Source organism: Cucumis melo, unplaced genomic scaffold (assembly GCF_025177605.1).
Source record: "Cucumis melo cultivar AY unplaced genomic scaffold, USDA_Cmelo_AY_1.0 utg000850l, whole genome shotgun sequence".
Lineage (NCBI taxonomy): Eukaryota > Viridiplantae > Streptophyta > Magnoliopsida > Cucurbitales > Cucurbitaceae > Cucumis > Cucumis melo.
Genome location: NW_026124250.1, coordinates 7,392 through 28,988, shown reverse-complemented (window position 1 = coordinate 28,988; position 21,597 = coordinate 7,392). Strand labels below are relative to the sequence as shown.

The following is a 21,597-nucleotide window of genomic DNA, read 5'->3' as shown; positions in this document are numbered from 1 at the left end:
CCTTATCAGTCTCAAATTCTTTGATCCTCTCCTTATCAGTCGAGCTGCCTCATTGACTCCTTTTAGTCGACTTTCTTCGGGCCTTCGTAGCTTGATTCTGCTTCGCTCCTTCTTTGATTCTAATTCAGTCCTTTCGCCGATCATTCAAAGATCATTCTTCTCACCGGTCCGTGGTAGCTTAATTAGTCGAGTTATTTCATAATGCACTCCTTCTTTTATTAGAATTCAGTCCTTTCGCCTGATGAAACCCTTATTATCATCATTGACTCCTTATCAGTCGACTTTCTTCGAACCTTTCAGTCTCGCAATATTCTTTGCGCCTTTGTTCATTGATTCAGTTTTCAGTCTCGCTATTTCATAACCTTCGGACCGGTAGTCTTGATAAAAGAGAAAAAAGGCTTGAATCGATCCTCTCAAGCGTAAACTCTCCGTCTCCTTCCATCTCACCTTCGCAACCGCGTAGTGGGGAAAGCCCTTGCACTCCTTACCTTCTCCACCTTCAAAGCCTTCAGTCTTTTGGGCATGAGTAGGGTGGAGGTATGGGAAATTTCGGATTTCTCCGAGGGCTAGAGGGTCGGAGTCATAAACTCTCCTTAATCGGCCACCCATCCGGAATCGGTAATTCACAAATAGTAGCTCTCCGAATAGGCACAGTCAGAATCGGCGGGAGGTATTTTAATAGATAAGAATCTCAGCGCTGGGTCCGTATTCATGAATAAGCGAGACGGATCGAGACGTGCCCAGTTCTACCCGTCTGAAGGAGATCTTTCCGCCTCGGGCAAGTAGGAGAAGGACGGATGCCTCACCCCTAAGCTATCATCTCACTATGCCGGTGCGGATCGACCACTGAGGAAAAGGATGATTCATAATAAGGTTAGGAATCAGTCGAGATAAGCGAAAGAGGAAGACTAGTTCTTGGACTAGATTACATAGACTAAGCCCCATTTACTACTTGGGGGCGCCACGATCACGAAGTTAGGACCCCGAAATGGAAGAAGAGAGAATAGTTTACCTCAACTATGCTAGAACCGAGAATCCTTGGTGAAGAAGATTATTCAAGCAAAGAGTGAAAGAAAGCTTACAAGGTTAGAAAGAAGGACATTATAGCTATCCTTGGGTTGGACGAATTATCCGAAGAGGATCGCTTAACCGTAGCACGAGCACGAAAAATTTGTCCTTTCTTATCACAACCTTTTTTCGTAGCAGAAGTCTTTACTGGTTCCCCGGGGCAAATTCAAAATTCAGTCAGACTATTAGGAATAGAACTTGAAATGCTTTTGCGGTTCAGTCTTATTCCATAGGTTCCCGAGCGGTATTCATTCGACCAAGAGTAAGCTCCACCTGATTTAGTGGTCGCCAGAGCCGGTCTTCTTTCTTCCATTCTTCTTGGTGCTTTCTTTTGGTCTTGAATATCAGAAAAATGCATTGATTTAGATCTCAATCTTCTTTCCTTTTCAGCCTTTAGTGAGCATTCCACTGCATAAGTAAGAAGAAGACGAAGCCCGATCCCACTTTCAGGCTTGAGGCTAGTTCACTCGGCTAGTTGAATTAGGAGAGATGGACCTCCTTCCCTTCGCAACCGCTACGTGGGTCACTCGTCGGCTAATAGCCTCACTTCCAATTCTATGACCTGGGAAATACGTGTCAATCATGACAATCCCAGTCAAAAGAGAAAGAAGCCAGGCGAGAGGCCGACGAACTCGGATCGTGATATTCAAGCAAGAGAGAAAGGATAGGATGAAGAACCTACTTAAAGGCTAGAAGGAAGAAAAAGAGAAAATCAGACTCATCAGAACCTAGGGCAAGGAAGACTCCTACTATGGGGTCTCAAGATCGCTTGCTTCCTTTTAAAGTACCGAATCCTAGGGAAAGGGAAGCAAGCTTTTGCCCGGGGAAGGCGAGGGTACGCTTTCCACCCCTGAGTCTTCCTTCCGGCCGGCTTCCCTTGAGAGCTACCCGGATTACGAGTCCCGACCCCTTATATCAAGGCGGAGGAAACCCTCAATACGGATCGGAGATTTTCTCGATTATCGTGAAATGAGCAGTTCAGATCCTAATGCCCGCTCCGTGGGGTTCGCTCGCTAGCCAAACTTCTTGAAAGAACTTATCCCTTTCGGCAGAAGAAGCCGATGTTGAAAAAGAGGCATAAGGGGTCTCGAACTTGAGAGGAATGCACTCGACTAAAGGAGACTAAAAAGGATAGGCTTGAATCTTTTTAGTAGGAAAAAAGAAAGGGAAGCCCACTACGCGGTGTCAATATTCTTTTCACCTTCTTCATTGAGGCGGTCAAGGGTAAACCCTGCTTTCATGAGTCACTATTCGTCTCAGTGAGTGGAAGGAAGTTGATAGAGGTTTCGGAATCTCCAGCTCTTGTCCCCAGTCAAGGGAGCCTAAGACCTAGTTGGAAAGGTTGAAGTTAGAAGAAAGTATGATATCTTTCCGAGTTGTAGAAGCAAGCTAGAATACGAGACTGATATAGTCGGTAAGACCAAGAGCAACTGCTCTTTCATTCTATCTTTCAGTAAATTAGGATGTGGCTCCTCAAGGTAAGGTCTTATGCTTTACAAGTCTTCTTTCGTCAGATTTGCTGTCTCAAGTAGTCTAGCTCTTTCCCGAACTAGGCCAGGAAGCTATTTCTTCATTAGTAGAGGCTGCTGCTCTTTCTTTCGGAAGTTGCGATCATGGGTCCGGACTGGTTATCTAAGAACTAAAAAGATAGGGTCGAGGATATGGAGGGAGAAGGAGCGAGACCTAAACTAAAGCGAGAGGAGAAGCCGCTCGAGAACAAGCTCGGGGCTAAGCAGAAAGAGAACAAGAGAGGAGTGAGAAGCCGTTACCGAGATAAGAATCTGAAACTCTGATTTTCTCATTTTCACTCATTAACTCCACTCTTTTCCCCTTCGACATCCCACTCCGCGGTTTTTCTCTTTGAGATCTTTGATACATTCTTATATGAGTCCTCCGGACCCATCAAAATTCAATTCTTCCTTTTCTTCTTTCGGTCTTCATACCTAGGAATGGGAGGATATGCTTTACTGGTACTTATACTTATAGGTGTGATTCTTTCATTCTTCTCATAAAAGTGGGAATGAAGAAATAGAAAAAGAAGATATATTCAATCAAGGGTCGGATTAGGAGTCCCAGAGAGGTATTCACTAGCCTCCAGCGCAATGGATCCCTTTCGGTAAAGAGTAGAGGTTAGAATGAATAAGGAAAGAGAGTTGTATAGGAAGAAGAGACTGTAAGTGGGGCTGTGTAACTTCAAGAGTCAGCTCGACCAGAGTACGACGAGGAGAAAGGAAAATGATAGACAGGAAGAGTACGAGGCAGCTAGGGAAGCCTCTCTTTCTATAGGCAGGCGCAGCGGTATGATTTATATCTAGATGATATGCTTTCCCGAGAATCATAGAAGGAATTGATCAGACTTGACTTCCAGAAGAATGAGAAGGAGGGGGGATCAAAGGGGGAAGAGCTGTGGCACTGAAAGAGGGAGCAGGATCAGTTTAGTCTTCAGTCGATCTTTCTCTTTCATGGGCTAGTCTTGATCAATGAATAAGGCTCAAAGAATTTGAGTTGAGTACGGGCGAAGCCACTCGAGTCTTGTGGAGAGAGGGAAAAGGTTGAATTCTCTCTCTCTCTTGTTTCATCTCTTTGGTTAGTATTTACTCTAGCTAGGGAAAGCTAGAGGAATCGTCCGAATCTTCTCATAATAGGTTATGTGAGTATGAGATCTTTCCTCATTCAATCGGAAGAAGCATAACTTATCTCGGCAGACTGAGTCTCAGTTTCCGCCTCGGGGCAAGCTCCCGGCCTCGCGTATTCTCTCTTCTTTCATGAGTTCCATTAGAGTCAGCAAGGTCACTGAAGTCAGGTCTGATCGGTCTGCTGACTTTCTTTCCGATTGTACGACTTCCCAGATGTTTCCGAGCAAGATTCTACCCTTTGATTCTGAGAAAGCGATAAAGATAGGGTTCGGATAGGAAGAAAGAAAGCAGCTCTGTAGATAGGGATCTATGAGTGGCTGTGCCATTGAATAAGAGGAGAGTTGAGGATCAAAAGTCTGTGCCATTATCAATATCATCTGAAATCGGTCCCTTTCTCCAGAGAGAATGAGTCAAGCTAGAACAAAGAAAGACTTATAGAACAAAGATATGAGAATTGAGTTCTTTCTTGAAGGAGAACTGAAGAAGAAAAGAAGAAAGGTCAGACTCTCTGCAATAATCAGCCTTCGGCCAAGGAGGACTCCGGATTTCCCAAAAGGAATGCTCCAAATAAAGAATCAGCCTTCGGCTGGATCGGAATATTCTTTTCTTTAAAGGATCTCGGGTATGAAACTCGAGCTAAAGAAGTAGATGAAATTGACGAGACTGTCAAGAAGTTGTTGCTGTCGTCGCTCTTCTTGTGTCTGTTGAAGAAGAAGAAGTCAGATACAGGGATCGGAGGAGAAAGCTTGAAAGTGCCAGGCAAGTCCACTTTCCAAGACTTTACGCAATACGCTTGAATATAGATCAAGAGCTCGGGCAGGCTAGAGGAAAAGTATATGGAAGGTATAAGGATAATTGATAGATTTCTTGCTGGGCTAACTCTCTTTCTTTACCTAACTCTACCTAGTAGATAGATCGAGAAGCGTGCATATTACTTACTTTGTACTTTTTTCCTTTGTCCTGAAGGATATCCGCATTTCCTTCTTGGTTAGCAGTCTGAAGCCCCTTGTAGGCAGTAGGAGTTGCCTTACATGTAGTACCTTTCATAGTATGAGCAGTGTAGGAATTGGACCCTATCCCCTTTTAGGAGTCTTTTCTGTCCCGGTCACTTTGTAGTAGGATAAGCAGTAGTAGCCTGAATGCCCCCCCAATCTTCAGTCGTACCTGGCTCTGTAAAGCACTCTGAATAGCCTCTTCCCGGCCTCTTAGGCATCTAGTTTCCTGTCTGTCTCCCCTTGTCGAGATAGAATCTTTTTTTCTTTCCTTTTAGCATACTCTGCTGTCCCATTTAGAGAGTGCAGGACAAGAAGGAGTATCTCAAGCTGTCTCAAGTAAGCCAAGCGGCAGGTGCCTGCTCGCTTATGATATAAGAAAGGGAAAGAAATCCATAACATAAATTATAGGGGGAAGGGCGGGTTCCTTAGAAGCCAGTTCATCTTCCCTTGGTTATCTCTTCGCTTGGAGTTGCTTTGGCCCTGGGGAGCCTGTCTATATAATCCCTGTCTATCTTTGATAGGTCATCTGGTTCATCTCTTTTTGTCCCGCCATAAGAAAAGATAGGGGGATAACTAATGGATACATGTCTTTCTTTTCCAGTTCCATTCCAGGCGGTTACCGGTCGCCCTAACCGCTCCGTGGGTCATAGAAAGGCTGAATACTTTCGACTTTGGGAAGAGGCACTCCTTCAAGCAATGCACTCAACTAAGTTGGAGAAGGCGAGCAGCCCTATTCCTTGGTTGGATGGGACGGACAAGCTCTAGCTATAGATAGAGTGGAAAGAGATTTCTTCCTATATTCCTCGGAAAGTTCAGGCTCGATGGTTTTGAGCTAGATCTATGCCTATGATCAGCCTCAATAATCATACAGGAAAAAATCATTCCCCTTTCTTATTTATTAGAAAGAGAAAGTAGGGTCGATGTAATTGAGAGAGACCTACGGGAGAGTTCTTTGATCAGAGCTAAGCTCAACTCCGTTCTATCAGTTGAGATCAGAAGCGAGACCAGATCAAATATGCTTGAAAGAGTTTAGTGGAATGAACGAGTCCGACTATCGATGAACCTTTTGAGTAGGTTTCTACAGTTCACGAGATAAGAATGAATTTTCCCGGGCGGGATCCGTCCTTACCCTGATTTTGCCCGGATTGGGTTTCATAGGATGGTCTCGACCTAGAAGCAGGTTCGGGGAAGAGTAACCTAGAGTCAGAGTGATGACTAAACCCTTTCCCTCTCGCTTTATTTAGCTCGAGTTGCTTCGCACCTTTGGTCAAGCTTCTTTCGAACCCTTGAACTTGCTACTTGAAAGATAGAAAACAGGGCTTCAGAGGCATATATAGTATAGTAGGGATCGGAGTTTGCTCGACCTGACCTGCGCCAAGGAGCATCTTCCCTCACCCAATGGTTTATGCGATGCAACCAGGTCCTGTATTTTCTTGCCTCAAATGCCCCGCTTGTCGGAGAATGAATGGTTTTTTTGCGGTAAATCGGTGCTTTCCCTAATATGGTAGATTGAAGACGACTAAGGACGGGTCCAGGTGACTTGTTCATTCCACTAATATGGTAAGGAGGCGCGAAGCGAAAGGACTGAATGAGAATCAAAGAAGGAGCGAAAGCGGCTCGACTGAGGTTAGGAAGGTTCAGAGCGAAGGTACTCTACGAAAAAAATATAGGAGAGGAGCGAAGCCACTCGACTGAGGTTAGGAAGGAGAGGAGCGAGACTAAGAAGGAGGTTCGAAGAAAGTCGACTGATAAGGAGTCAATGAACAAGGGTTGCGAGGAGCAAAGAATTTGCGAATAAGGACTTATCTTAGGATTAGGAGTGCAAGTCAGAACCCTCATAGAGTCCTTCGGACCACTAAAAGCCTGGAACTTCTTTAGCTAATGGAAGACAAGTCCCCACGTCTTTGATTTGAGTCGCTCCGCTTCGCGCCTTCGGAGGCTACGTGCTTTCTTTATTGAAAAGATAGGGCTGACTAGTAATCCTTCAGTTTCTTCTTGGCATCAAAATAGAATATGATCTTCTTCCTTTAACACTTAATGGATAGGCTTGGAGTTGATGGAATTTCATTGTTGGACTTCTGAGAATTCCACTGAGAAAACAAAGGTCCAGATTAGCTTAATTAGTCCTTCCGCTCCGTTTTCCTTTTCAGATAGGCGAACCTTTTCCTTGAACTTCTTCTTCCTTGAACTTGAATCCGATAGTTTCCTTTGTTATGGCGGAGAAGGCGTAGTAGGACGGAGAAGGAGCGCAAAGAAGCGGAGCGGAGGCTCAAAGAATCTTCGTCTTTCTTCCTTTTATTCCTTTCTATTCAAACCGCCTCAATGAGAATAAAGTCAAAGACTTTGAGTTGAACTAGATTGTTATGGAACTTCAGCAAAATGAAACTACCACGGACCGGAGGACTAGAATAAATGAAACTACGGAGAAGGAGCGGAGCCAAGTTCGGAACTAATGGACCTCAATGAACAAGGAGAGGCTCAAAGAAAAGTTCATATGTCCTTATCTGCCTTTTTCTTCCGTTTCGGATTGTCGAATCTGATCTTTCCTCTTCCTTGAACTTCAAACCCACTATTTAGTCTCCCACTACGCGCAGTCCGAATGGAATAAAAAGAAGACAAAAATCGGACAGCAAAGTTCGACAACCTGAACCTTAAGAGGTCAATGGAAGTCCTCCTCCCTCTAATTAAGCTACTCCGGACTGCTCCTTATCTCTTCTTATGGCGGAGTCCTTATCTCTAATAATGCTGAAGTTTCTTCTAAACCTACTAAAAAGATGAAAGCCTATCCAACTTTCTCTCTGATGTTGAGAACTTGAACTTTCCGTAGGTTCCCACTCCTTTTGCATCAAAATGCAATTCCTGACTGAACTTTCTCGTAGGCATTGTGGTTTGGAATCTTTCCTTGATTGGCCCACCCTTTCTTTGAACCTTGTCAATGATCGAACTTAAAGATATGAACTGAGTGCCATTTGATGAGTAACTGAGAACAAGGGAGAGGGATATGGAAAGGATGAAGTAATGAAAGAGGAAGTCATTGCTAGTAGTAACGACTTGTCACGATCCATTGGTTCATATAGAATCCATGTCCTAGGTGTATCAAAAAACATTCTTTTCGCTAAGCGTATATAATAAAATAGAGTGAAAGGGTCCACCCCGAAACCAAGGGGGTACTAACTCAGAGCTGAGTCCTCTCCGAACCGCAGGAGATAGTTGCCCATCATACGGCTCACCAACTGAACTTGCCTCTATGGGAGGCTCGCTCCGGGCAGGTTCGGATCACTGACAATACACGGCTCTACGAAGGAAGGGCTTGGTGGGTTAGGAACCTTTGAAATATGATGATTTTTCCGTCTTTGTTTGATGAGAAATGCGAGACGAAAAAGGCACTTTTCGACTGCCCTAACGAAAAAGACAAAAAAAGGCGAGCTTGCTTCTTATTCCCGTCTTCGATCTCTTCCATCTCTGCCTCGCTCGTTCTCACCTATGTTGAAGAAAGGTTTGGAACCCTGTAGAGAATGAAGAGTACTAAAAAAAAAAGCAAGCTTCTCTCTCCTTTCAGTCGAGACCTCTCAACAGTGCTTCTTGAGGCTCCACTCTCCCCGTAAGGCCCCGTTAGCATGGGCGAAGATGGGGATAAGGAATAAGGATTGAAGCCCCCTTAGCTCTGCCAGGGACTGGGCAGGGTTTAGCTTTCTAAATGTGTAGAGCCAAGTCTAGTGTGGTGTAGTAGTAGGCACTTCTAGGCCCCTTCCCGGCTACAGGATCACTCCAGTGCTTTGGGTACTACGGACCCTCTGTCATCCATTGCAGCGGAGCCCTTTCATGAGCGGGGGGGCTAAGCGCAGTTCTTTGAATCAAAGGTTGAATTCAATCTTTTTTAGATATCAAAAGAGAAAGATCTAGATTCATCCATCTTGATATTCATATATCTGACTCAAAAAATGGATTGATGAAGTTGCGTGAAGCCCCAAAAATCCTTGATTTGGCCAGGAAAGACTGCACTGCTTTGGGCCCAGGGGGAGAAAATCAAGCTCCAGATGAGTTCTTCTCCACACTGATTTGGATCCGTGTCCGTTCCCGCCATGCGCTTCGCGCGCCATTGGCCCTTTGTTCTCCTCTTATTCTTCATTGGACGGTTCGGATGGACTTCGCCGTTCTTTCCCAACTCCAATTTCAAAGGCTGTCTCACATCGAGATGTCGATTCGTTTTCCGCCCCCAATGAGATGGGGAATTAGTAACCCCCTATTGAGACTTTTTGGCCCTGAATCTTTCTGAATCGAGGCCCGGCTCGCGTCGTTCCAACAACCGGCGGGGAGCACCTCAGTATACGATCGCGCGCAGTAACTGGGAGTCCTATTACACCGCTCCGTGGGGCCAACTTCAATTCACCAAACCAAGGTTCATCTCGTGTAGTGATTGTGGACTCGTACAAGGATATTGAGTAGACGGTTGATGTATCAGACTCGACCCTATCTTTCGGAGCATGCATTCCCATCCGTCTCGCAACTGAAAAGGTAAGCTACGTGTCCGGTGCACGGAGAACTGCCTTCGGTCTCCCAAACAGACTGACTCGTGGCAACCTTCCGGCCGCCCAACGACCTATAACGCTAGTCACTACTCCCACTGGGGCTAGGAAGTAAGCCCCACAACCCAAAGCGGCGAAAAACAAATAGAATTTGCTACAAAAACCGGCTAACGGGGGTATTCCTGCGTATGAGAACATAGTAATGGAGAAGGTAATAGCCGAAATAGGATTCGTTTTGGCTAGAGCGCCCAAATCCGCTATATATTTGACACGGGTTTGCCGTAATGCTAAAACTATGGCGAATGCATCTATCGTCATTAATACATAAATCAAGATACCAATTAGTAGTGATTGAATTCCTTCTATGGTTCCACATGAGAAACCTGTACGAATATAACCTACATGTCCAATTGAACTATGAGCTAGAGGTCTTTTGACTTTCGTTTGGGCCATGGCGGCCAGTGCTCCTAAGATCATAGAAGCAATGCTGCAGAAAAAGAAGATTTCTTGCAATGTAGCTCCATAGGAACCATAAATAGAAAGACGTGAAATATTAGCAAAAATAGAGATTTTAGGCGCAATAGAAAGGAATGCTGTAACCGGGGTGGGTGAACCCTCATAGATATCAGGTGCCCACATATATAGAGTCAAAAACAAAGGTCCAGATGGGAGGGGGGGTTTCTTCGGGGCTTGAGAGATGGAATAGATAGGGCCCCACAAGTTTCGAATTCGCCGCTGGGGAATGAACACGAAAGGGAAGGAGGAATGATCAACGAAAAAAGTGCTCTCTGAACCGAAGGTGAAAGTCGTTTTCCATCAGACGGCTCTTTCCGTAACTCCACTCTCGACTTGGATTATCTATCCAAAAAGGTCCGCTCTCGGCCATTCCACACGCTGCCTAGCAGAGGCGTGGTTATCTTCAGTGGATTCTCTCTTTTCTAGTGGATGCCGAACCTGCTGCCCCATTGACTAAGAAGGGGGCGGGCGCAGCAGCTACATGGACCCCTTCCTTTCTCTTGTTGCCAGCGCTTTCCCGGGCCAAGCCGGAATTCTTTATGATCAAGGGCAGGCAAAGCCCGAAGACTGCTATCCTACCTAATAGGCCAGAGCGCGGGCGGAACGAGGAGAGGGCCCGGCAATCATACCACCGCGGTCGAAAAAGCGTGTTCCCTTCAGATAAGACGCACCCTAGGCCATCCTCGGCCTTCTTCTTTTTTTTTGATTCAAAAGAAATCCAATCTCGATCTCCGAAAGCCTTTTCCTTCCTCGTCGAGCCTTTCCTTTAATGGTTGGGGGAAGCATTTCCTTATCTGAACTTGGCGGGCATTCTCTTTCTAGCCTTAGAAAAAAAAAGAGGGGTGTATTCCCAATAGGCGAAAACTTGAAGGTCCTAGGCCATGCCTTCAATACTCAATCTGGAAAGCTGCAGGGATGACAAAAAGAGGGCGCTTTCCTGGATCCTATATCTCAGACCGAATACAAACTACAATGAACCGGACTTTGCCTTTTCATTCCTCATATCCAAAGCAGACAGAAGATCACCTCATACGACTAGTTGGGTTTGAATTAGATGAATCAAAAATCAAAGACAAAGTCAAAAGTCAGTAGTAGGGGCTGAATAGCGACTTGATAAAGGAAAGCGAAGAATCCACCTTTAGTCAATAGGAGCCCTACTTCCCTCTCTTTGCGACCTCATCACTGAAATTCAAGCGCAAAGAAATTGCTTGATGAGTTGCCGGGCGTAGCGCACCGCAGGTTAATCTCTCCTTTTTTGGAGCTTGACTTTACTAAACTAATAAGGGCTCGCTTCTTCGAACGTACTTTGGTAGGATGACGAAAGAAAGGCTACTTCAATGACGGAAACCGCCGGAAACGAGAGAGGGTCGCCTTTGGAAGCCTGAGCCGGTAACCAAAGCCTCACAACATAATAAAAAGGAATGAGTTTAGCTGACCCATAAAGCCGTCACACTGAATAGGATAAAGTGCGTTAACCCGATAAGATATGAACACAAAAACAACTAAGTCGATATTCAGACCTCGTAAAGAAATCAGAGGATATGTCCTTATCAATGGAAAATTCTTTGCTCCTAACGGAGCCCTCAATCAAAAAGAAAGTCAAGGCGCGAAGCGAAGCGACTGTGAAGGAGCCCTTTTCATAAGAATCTGATTTCAGAGGAGAGAAGAGGAGTCAATGAACAAGGGAGAACAACTCTAATTAAACTACTTCTACCCGGCAAGGATAAATAAGGGTCAAGACGACTCAAATACTTTGAGCCTCTTTTATCCACTAAAATAGCGAGACAGGATACAAAGGTTAGGACTCTGAACTTCCAAACCTACTCAAACATAAATAAAGAAGACTTGGTCCGAAGTGGAATATGAATATGGAAAAACAACGGTCCTCAATGAACTCCTTATCTAATGAGACTAGTCCTCCTCTTGCCTAATTAAGCTAGTCCGGACCCTTATTCCCCGTGGGAGTCGAGCCGCTTTCGCTCCTCTGGACTTGTTTGATAGACGAATTTGAGTAGAATGAAGAAGAGGGTCAAATCCCTTTCAATAAAGAAAGTCACTGATTTGATCCACAGGCTCAAAGAATGATCGAAGGAGCAAAGAATTTGCGACGAATTTGAGAAGAAAGAAAGAAGAAGAGAAGCACAACGTAGAAGGAGTCCCATAAATAAGAGATTAGGACGTAGAAGGTTTTCTATGAAAGTCATAAACTGAATAAGGCGCGAAGCGAAGCGACTGGCATGAATTTGAATATGGATTTCTGAGTCAAGAGGACGGACCCTTAATTGAATCCATATTCATCTGAAAGGATACAAAGGTTAGGACTTGAAAGCGAATTCCTTCCTTATTAGAAGGAGCCTGAATGAAGAAGGGCGTAGCTTATGTTCTTAAAAGGAGAGGCTCCGTTAGGAGTTGAAAGCGAAGTCCTGATCCCTGAACTATTTGAAGGAGCGAAGGTACTCGTAGTTTCAGATATAGGAGAGGAGCGCATTATGTTTATATGGATTTCTTTCGTTGCACTCCTATTAATATTATAATACAGTCGTTTCGCTTTCTTTATTCATCTTTGACCCTCTCCTCTCCTTATCAGTCGAGTTTCTTCGAACCTTCCTTATTTGGAGAGCTATTTCTTCAAATAAAGGGCTCCTTAAATAATACAGTCGTTTCGCTTCTCCCCTCTCCTTACTATTTGGAGAGCTATTGAATAATACCACTCCTTAAATAATACAGTCGTTTCGCTTCTCCCCTCTCCTTACTTATTTGGAGAGCTATTTCATAATGCACTCCTTAACAGTCGTTTCGCTTCGCGCCTCCGGACGACTCAAAATCAAAGGAAAAAAGAATTTGAATGAAAGCGAAAGGACTTATCCCTTATTAGGATTAGGAGTGCAACGAAGTTCATTCCACTAATATGGTCCGGAGGACTCATTCATTCCACAGGCAATTATTAAGGGGTCCAGATGAGCAAAGAATTTGCGAATAAAGTCAAAGGTTTGAGAAGCGACTGGAAAGGTGCGAAGCAGCTCGACTAAGAAGGAGAGGCGGAAAGAATTTGCGAGGAGAGGATCAAAGAATTTGAGAGGAGTTGAGAGGAGTTGCGAAGGACTAAGAAATCCTGAAAAGCTAATATGGAAACTCCACTAAAACGAGGACTGAGGACCGTAGGAGGTCTCGACTGAATCAATGAACAAAGGCTCAAAGATCATTGAATAAAGTCACTCAAAAAACTCCTAACTACGGGCTCAAAGAATGTTCGTCCTTTTTTCTAGGTTATGAAATAGCGAGACTGGTCCGCTCAAAAACAAAGGTCCTCAATGAACAAGGGAACCCGGACGCTTTCATTCCACTCAAATAGCGAGACCGTCCTTTTGACCTCCGGAACCTCTTTGATCCACAGATGAATATGGAAGAGGTTCATATGGATTTCAGACGTAGAAGGCGGAGTAGGTTATGAAATAGCTCGACTCCCACGGGGCGGTTCGAAGAAAGTCGACTGATAAGGAGAGGAGAGGGTCAAAGATGAATAAAGAAAGCGAAACGACTGAATTATCATAAAAGAAGGAGTGCATTATTTTTATATGGATTTCTTTCGTTGCACTCCTGTTAAGTCGTTTCGCTTCGCGCCTCCGGACGACTCCAAATAGAGGCGCAATGAAATATGCGAGGAGCGAAGGTACTCTACGAAAAAAATATAGGAGAGGAGCGAAGCCACTCGACTGAGGTTAGGAAGGAGAGGAGTTGAGAAGAATTTTCAAGCTCATTCCTTATTCTGCCACTTAGAAGGAGTGCATTATGTTTATATGGATTTCTTTCGTTGCACTCCTATTAATATTATAATACAGTCGTTTCGCCTCAAATTCTTTGACCCTCTCCTTCCTTATTTGGAGAGCTATTTCATAATACCACTCCTTAAATAATACAGTCGTTTCGCTTCTCTCCCCTCTCCTTACTATTTGGAGAGCTATTTCATAATACCACTCCTATTAGATTCAGTCGTTTCGCTTCTCCCCTCTCCTTCCTTATTTGGAGAGTTATTTCATAATACCACTCCTTAACAGTCGTTTCGCTTCGCGCCTCCGGACGACTCAAAATCAAAGGAAAAAAGAATTTTCAAGCTCATTCCTTATTCTGCCAATGTTCAGGAGTGCATTATGAAATAACTCGACTCCAAATGATAAGGATACAAAGGTTAGGCGCAAAGAATTTGCGAAGTCCTGATCCCTGAACTATTTGAAGGAGCCCTTGATTTTCTATTTATATGGATTTCTTTCGTTGCACTCCTTAAATAATACAGTCGTTTCGCTTCTCCCCTCTCCTTACAGTCGAGCTATTTCATAACCTCCGGACGACTCCAGAATCAAGTCAAAGACTGATCTCAGTCTTAATTAAAGACTTCCTTATCCAATTAGAAGGAGCCCGACGATTCATATTCGAAGAATGATCGAAGCGACTGAAAGTTCGCCTTTTAATAGGCTCAAAGATCATTGAATAAAGAGGTCAAATCCCTTTCAATAAAGAAAGTCACTAAAAGACTAGTCCGGAGGACTTCAGACTCCTTGCCTAATTAAGCTACTTCGGACGTCTCGACTGAATCAATGAATAAAGGCTAAAAAACGGAATTCCACTCAAAAAAGTCCGAAGGAGGGACAGAAGTAGCTCGACCATAGGAAGAGGGACGTAGGACCACTCAAACTTCTGTCCGGAGGACGCTCAAAGAATGTGAAAAGCGACTGAAAGTTCGCCTTTTAGCCTAATTAAGCTACGTAGGACGAGTCAGAAATCCATATTCATCTTCATCAATGAACAAGGTCTCGACTGAAAGGAGAGAAAGACTGATCCCTATTCAAAGGCTTGAAGGAGTGCAACTCAGAATGGAACTCAAAGGAGAGGCGGAGTAAGGCGCGAAGCGAAGCGACTGTGAAGGAGCGAAGGTACTCGTAGTTTGAAATATAGGAGAGGAGCCCGACGATTAATAGACGGAGGCATCAAAATGAAATTCCCTTGACTTGAATCTCCTAGGCTTGAATTCCTTGGACTGATTTATGGAATTGATCATGTTCCTGGTTAATATAGATCAAAATGCAATTCCTTCCAAACCTACTAGTAACCTACGGTTATTACATAGCTCGACGTTCGAAGAAGATCGACTCTTGAAGGATAAGCTAGTCCGGACGTTATTCAATAACTCGACTCCAAATTCTAAGGGGCGGTTCGAAGAAAGTCGACTAAGAAGGAGTCAATGAACAAAGGCTCATTGAACTCGACTGAGGTTAGGAAGGAGAGGGGCGAAGCTCATTCCTTATTCTGCCACTTAGAAGGAGCCTGAATGAATAAAGAGCCCTTTCAATAAATAAAGAGAAGAGGAGGCTCGACTGAAAGGAGTCCAAGATTCAAGCTGAATCAATGAATAAAGTCATTGAATAAAGTCAAGGCAGTCGGACTCATTCATTCCACTAGAAGAATCTGAGGATAGGCTTTCTGGCTTTTAGTGGTCTCATTGATAAGGACAGAAAAGCTAATATGGAAAGTCCTCCTCTTCTTTTTTAGCTCATTAGATAAGGCGCAAAGAATTTGCGAATCTGGATCTTTTAGTTTTTGGTTAGGACTCTGAAAGCGGAGGACTCATGAAATTCCACTAAGTCAAAGAATATTGACGATCATTGAATAAAGAGAAGCGACTCAAATCCTTTGAGCCTCTTTTATCCACTAAGTCAAAGATGGAGCGCAAATCGACTTCGTCTTCTTTTTCTACTTTCTCAAATATATTAGCCGACCTCTGAATTCCACTGAAACGGATATCCTTTCTTTCAAACTAGACTCCTTCTACGCCGTCCTCCGGACTCTCTCTTCCTTTCTTTCAAATCTTCTTCTTTTCTTATCAGAACTAATAATCAGATCATCAACACCTTGTTCATTGACTTTCTTCCTCTTTCTCGTCGCACCGCGTAGTATCGTGATTCAGAGTTTGACCTAGGCTTGATCTTTCCGACTAGTCTTCTTCCTTAATTGTTGAACTTTCTTCGGGCCTTCGTAGCTTAATTAGGGCGTCTTGTTCTTGCTCTCGCATATTCTATCGTCAAGTAGGTCAAAAAAAAAATAGGTATACTTTCCACTCTTTGCCTTAGACTCGATTGGAACAAAGCTAAGAAAGAAGGAGGCGGAATGGAGAAAGGAAAGGGACAAGGGCGGTCTTGCTTGGCGCGAAGGCTGCTGGTTTGGGGGTAGGGTACGGTACTAAAGGTCCTCGGACTTCCAGGCGGTTTTTCTTTTGGGCAGCTGTTCACCGTTGGATCTCGCCAATACAGCCCCCCATAGTTTTCGTTACCGAGATATCTTTTTTTTCATTGTTCCCAGGGATTTTTTGGGTAATCCGCTCCCATGCTGCAAACAGTCAAATCTGAACTCAACCCTGTCGCTCTTCTTTCTTTCCTCGCGGGCAGGAAGCACACCAGCTGCGTGCCTTGCGTGATTCTACTGTGTTTTTTGCACTTGACTGGGTGGACAGTTGACCGGAAGAGAACTTCGATTCGCCCGGCCAGCAGGCGGGCGGCGTGCTTATCTTATGTGACAACACTACAGAGCGAGTGGCTCTTCTAGGCGGGCTGCTGTGTGACAACACTACAGAGAAAGCGGCGCTTTCGTGTAACATGCTATGGTCTCAACGCCCTTACGAGGTAGTGATGAGTTTCACGCGCTCTAAGCCCGGCCCGCGCGCGGTTAGGAAGATTGGCCACAGAGCGGTACCACCCACCCTACCCTACCACCTATAGGCGGCCGTCCGTCCTACAGCCGCCCGAAAAGGAACTGCAGTGATCTTGAATAGGAATCCTACAGCGATAGATAGAATCCCCATAAAAAGACCACTAGATCGAGCACCAGTGATTTCGTATCCGGTCAAAATCTTGGCTAATTGATCGAAGTGGGTAGCTCCAGTAGACCCATAGATCATGGAACAAATAGGGTGGGTAGGCCCAACCACCACACTACACGTATAGACGCGAACCCCCCTCGTTACCGTACGTGCGACTCTCACCGCATACGGCTCGCACAAAGACTCCTAAATCCATCCCGAGCCTTTATTTGCCTTCTAGTTCCATCTTTGACTTAGTGGATCAAAGAGGTCCTCCGGACCAGTCCGAAGGTTCATATGTCCTTATCAATGAGACGGGTCGTCCGAACCCTTGTTTATCCACAGGCCTAATTAAGCTACGTAGGACGAGTCAGAAATCCATATTCATCTGAATCAATGAACAAGGGCTCGACTGAAAGGAGAGAAAGACTGATCCCTATTCAAAGGCTTGAAGGAGTGCAACTCAGAAATTCTCCTTGTTATAGTTATAGAACTCCTTCGGAGGTTATGAAATAACTCGACTGAAAGGAGAGGGGGGACGGATGAAAGTAGAAAAAGACAAGATAAAGATCAGTTTTGATAAAGCTCTGAAACTCTGATCTTGAATACTCTTTGACTTGAACGCCGTAGAAGGCATCAAAATTCAATGAAAAAATCAAGGTCCAGGTTAGCTTAATTAGTCATTGAGTCCTTATTCCTTCCTTTCACTTTTGATTCCCGTAGGAGGAACTTCAGCATTACTAGTCAGCCTCATAATATAGAAGATGAAAGTAGCGGATAGACTTTTGACTTTTTCGACTTTTTTCATCAAAGAACCTACTAAAAAGATTCAAGCCTATCTCCAAAGATTCCACTGAAACTGATATCCTTTCTTTCAAACTACTCCGCTACTTGAATCTGATTATTAGGTCGGACCCCGTAGAATTATAAGAGGTCTAGATGCGAAGGACTTGTTCATTCCACTGATTTTCATATTCATCCACTCAAAGAGATTCCACTCAAACTTATGGCCCGTAGAAGTCTCTCTGTCTTCTCTTCCTTGTCTGATTTGTCTTCTTATAATAGAAAACCTTCCATTAGTAATCTTAGATATTATGTCCACTGAAATCTTGTTGGATAGGCTTGGAGTTGATGGAATTTCATTGTTCTTGGACTAGAATAAATGAAACTACGGAGAACGAGCGGAGCCCTAGGAGGAGCAAAGAAGCGGAGCGGAGGCTCAAAGAATGATCGGCCTCTCATTGATAAGGGCTAAGTCAAAGATGGAACTAATAGGAGCCGGAGGTTATTCTTTATATGGATTTCAGAGTCCTCCGGACGACTCCAAATGATAAGGGGCGGTTCGAAGAAAGTCGACTAAGAAGGAGTCAATGATGATAATCAGGGTTGAATCAGGGGTTAGGAAGGAGAGGTTCAAAGAATTTTCAAGCTCATTCCTTATTCTGCCACTTAGAAGGAGCCTGAATGAACAAGGGCTCAATCAAAAAGAAAGTCATATTCATCTGTCTGTCCTCCGGAGCACTAAAAGCCTGTGGAATGAACAAGTCCGGAGGCTCAAAGAATCAATCCCACGGAGCGGTTCATTGCTTTGAGCTTTCTTCTTTATTGGTCTTCTTCTTCTTCTTTCTTCAGTGGATAGTCGGACCATAAAGAATAGATTAGGAGCTCTCTTGTCTTCTTTATTCTTCTTCTTTTTCACATTCTTTGAGCCTTGTTCATTGCCAATAACATCGATCAGTCGCTGAAATTATAAGGGGTCCAGATTCCTTATAAGGATTCTGACTTGACTTTATGAAATTCCTTGTTCATTGATTCAGTCGAGTTATTGAATAACCTCCGCTGCATTCTAATGGATCCAAATCAGTCCTTCGGACGGTCCGAAGTGGAATATGAATATGGATTTCTGAGTCCTTCGCTTTCAGACTCCTAACGGAGCTCTCAAATTCTTTGAGCCTCCTACGGTCCTCTGGAACTCGTGGAATGAATGAGTCCTTCGGACCGACATGAAAAGGCGAACTTTCAGTCCCTTCGATCATTCTTTGAGCGTCCTCCGGACCTCGATCATTCTTTTTTCCTCCTACGGATAGACCAAAACCATAGATTTGAGCCGTCTCATTGAGAATCAAGTCAAAGACTTTGCGGGATCAAAGAGGTCCGTCCTCAGTCGTCAGAAATCCATATTAACCTGTGGTCCGAAGGACTTGTTTATATCCATATTCATCTGCCCTTATTAATGAGACAGGTCTCGTCTTCTTTCTTTTATTGCATTTCTTTCTTTGTGTGACGGCTTATAAGAAGAAGACAAGTCCCCACGTCTTTGATTTGAGTCGCTCCGCTTCGCGCCTTCGGAGGCTACGTGCTTTCTTTATTGGGCTGTATAGTAATCCTTCAGTTTCTTTCGGAGGATAGGTCAACTCCTTACGGTATTTTTGAGGTTCTTTCTCTTCGTACTTATTTGAGGTTCTTTCTTCTCTCTCTTTTCTTCTTCTTCCAAATCAAATAGTAGGCTCTCTTATTTGACTTTGGAGCATTCCTTTGATTTGCCTCCGGGTTTGTTGATTGAATAACCTTTCCGGTCGAGCATATTCTAACCTCTCCAATCCTCGATCAAACTTGCCTTCCCCAGGCGCTATTCAATGGGGGGTCTTTCCTTCGCCTATCGTATGTATTGGCTTGGGCTTCGTGCAGAAGCAAGGGGGCATTCTGGCGGGCGCGCGCGTGTCGGAAGGCCGACCACTACCTAAAAGACAAGGACTACAAGCCAAAGCGGAAGCGACTCGCTTCTATTCTGGTTGGGATTGTCTATCGATGGGAATCTATAGATCGTAGTAATTCGGCAACCTCTCTAAACTGAAATACGATAGAATTGAAAGGGCACGGCAAAGCTCGGTGGGCCTTCTTCCTATGCACGAATGCCTCCTTTCTCTTCTCTTCAGTCTACAAGAAAGAAGTTCAGTGGGAGAGGCAGGATTCGAACCTACGTAGAAAAACTTCAACAGATTTACAGTCTGTCGCTTTTGACCGCTCGGCCACTCTCCCCTTCCCGGGCCTCCCCTCACTCAATGGGTTCTAAGAAGGAGGGCTAAGCCCTGAATCAATCAATAAGCTTTTTGGTTCATATTCCATTTCTGTACTTGCGCTCCTTTGAAGGAGCAAAGAATCAATCTCCTACTCCGCCTTCCTAACCTCACTCGAGTTCAAGGCAAATTCTTTCCGCCTCTCCTATATCTGAAACGTAGAGTACCTTCGCACCTTTCAGTCGAGCTATTTCATAACCTAACGGAGGGTGAAAAGAATATTGAGAAGTCCTCGATGTTGTTGGGAGAAAGCCTAGGATGAAAGGAAAGTTCAGTTTGAGTGGAAAAAAAAACAAAGGCGCAAAGAATGATCGAGGGGGAAAGAGATGAATATGGATATAAATCAGTCAAGAGGACGGGTCAAGACCAATGAACAAAGGTTAGGACTCATGAAATGGAATATGAACCTGTGGATCAAATCAGTGGAATCAAAAATCAGTTCCTCTTTCTTTTTTAGTGGAATGAACAGAGAATATGGAATCAGAGTCCTCACTGGTTGAATTTCAAAGGCTCGACTGAAAGGAGAGAGTTTCCATATTAGCTTTTCAGGTTGAAAGGACTCATTCATTGATCTATTTGATGCCAACAAGATTGAAGTGGAATAGGAGAAAGGAAGTCCTCCGCTCTGCTTCTTTGCTCCTACGGGAATCAAAAGTGAAAGGAAGAGGATAAAGGCATAGGAAGAAGAATCAGACTAAAGGACGAAGATTCTTTGAGCCTCCCCATTTTTTCTTAGGAAAGGTTGAATATGAAAGGAAGAAAAAGGCAACGGTTTTCAAAAACAAAGAAAGCTATCCAGATCCATTGAGGCGGAAGGTTTGATATTATCGGAAAAGAATCAATGACCCACGCACGGGGCGGGAGGATCATAATATCTAAAGACTCCAAAAACAAAGGTCCAGGTTAGCTTAATTAGTTCATCTTCGTCCTTATAACTGCCTCTTAAGGTTCAGGTTGGTCCTACGTAGCTTAATAGACTCCGTCCTACTACGCCTCCTAAACCTACCTAAAAAAAGTTCAGACGAGACCTGAAAGGTGCGAAGCAGAATAAAGCTACGAAGGACTCAATGAACAAGGCTCGACTGAAAGGAGAGAGAATTTGAGAAAGACTGATCCCTATTCAAAGGCTTGAAGGAGTGCAACTCAGAATGGAACTAATAGGACGGAGGACCTCTTTGATCCACAGGTTCATATTCCATTTCATGACTCATCTGGAGTAGCTTAATTAGTCTCATATTCGTGAATAAAGGAATCAATGAATAAAGGTTTGAGACAGGAGTGCAAGTCAGAACCCTTAATAGTAAATGAACAAGGATCAAAGAATGATCGGAGAATCAATCTACTAAAAGGTCAAAGGAAGAAAGCCTATCCGTCTCTCTGATTTATGGGACTCTGATCTATTCTTTATGGTCCGCTCCCTCCTTTACCGATCCATACCATAGGCTTGATCTTTCTTTTCTCGTCTACTTAAATTAAATGAAAGCAGGAAGATGAAAGTTTCAGTGGAATTCTCACAAAAAATAGGGATTGGAATTTTGAGTGGTTTTTCGCAAATTCTTTGACTTTATTCATTGATTCAGTCTCGTCTCAAATTGACTAATGAATTAATATGGATTTCGATCATTCTTTGAGCCTTAAGATAACATAAGTCCTGATTTTTTCTTGAGGGCTTCGTCTTCTCACCTTTACATAAGCTACGCCCTTCTTCATTGACTCCTTCTTAGTCGAGCTTCTTCGAACCGCTCCTTATCATTTTGAGTCGTCCTCCGGCGCGAAGCGAAAGGACTGATTTCAAAGATTTTCAGGAGTGCAAGGAAAGAAATCCATATAAAGAATAACCTCCGTCTGCGACTTTGAGTGGAATTCATGAGTCCTCCGGACCGGCTGGGGCTGACGATTGCTTTTTCTTAATACAACTTCAGACAGCGGCAA

The 21,597-nt window shown here is 44.1% G+C and overlaps 1 protein-coding gene and 1 non-coding gene across 2 annotated transcripts; both read right to left on the bottom strand.

Annotated features, from left to right (window-relative positions):
- Positions 1-7,609: 7,609 nt before the first annotated feature.
- LOC127146615 (NADH-ubiquinone oxidoreductase chain 2-like) lies at positions 7,610-19,917 on the bottom strand. The gene is made up of 2 exons (XM_051080788.1): positions 14,078-19,917; positions 7,610-12,548 (listed from the first exon to the last, which is right to left on the bottom strand). Exon 2 carries the CDS (start codon positions 9,862-9,864, stop codon positions 9,220-9,222), a length of 645 nt encoding a protein of 214 aa, XP_050936745.1. The 5' UTR covers positions 9,865-12,548; positions 14,078-19,917; the 3' UTR covers positions 7,610-9,219.
- On the bottom strand, positions 19,545-19,627 carry TRNAY-GUA (transfer RNA tyrosine (anticodon GUA)). The gene has a single exon. It is a non-coding gene; the product is annotated as a tRNA-Tyr (tRNA).
- Positions 19,918-21,597: the final 1,680 nt, after the last annotated feature.

What these genes read in the sequence shown, in the direction of transcription:
- LOC127146615 (XM_051080788.1), bottom strand. Translation starts at nt 9,864, where the DNA reads ATGTGGGCACCTGATATCTATGAGGGTTCACCCACCCCGGTTACAGCA.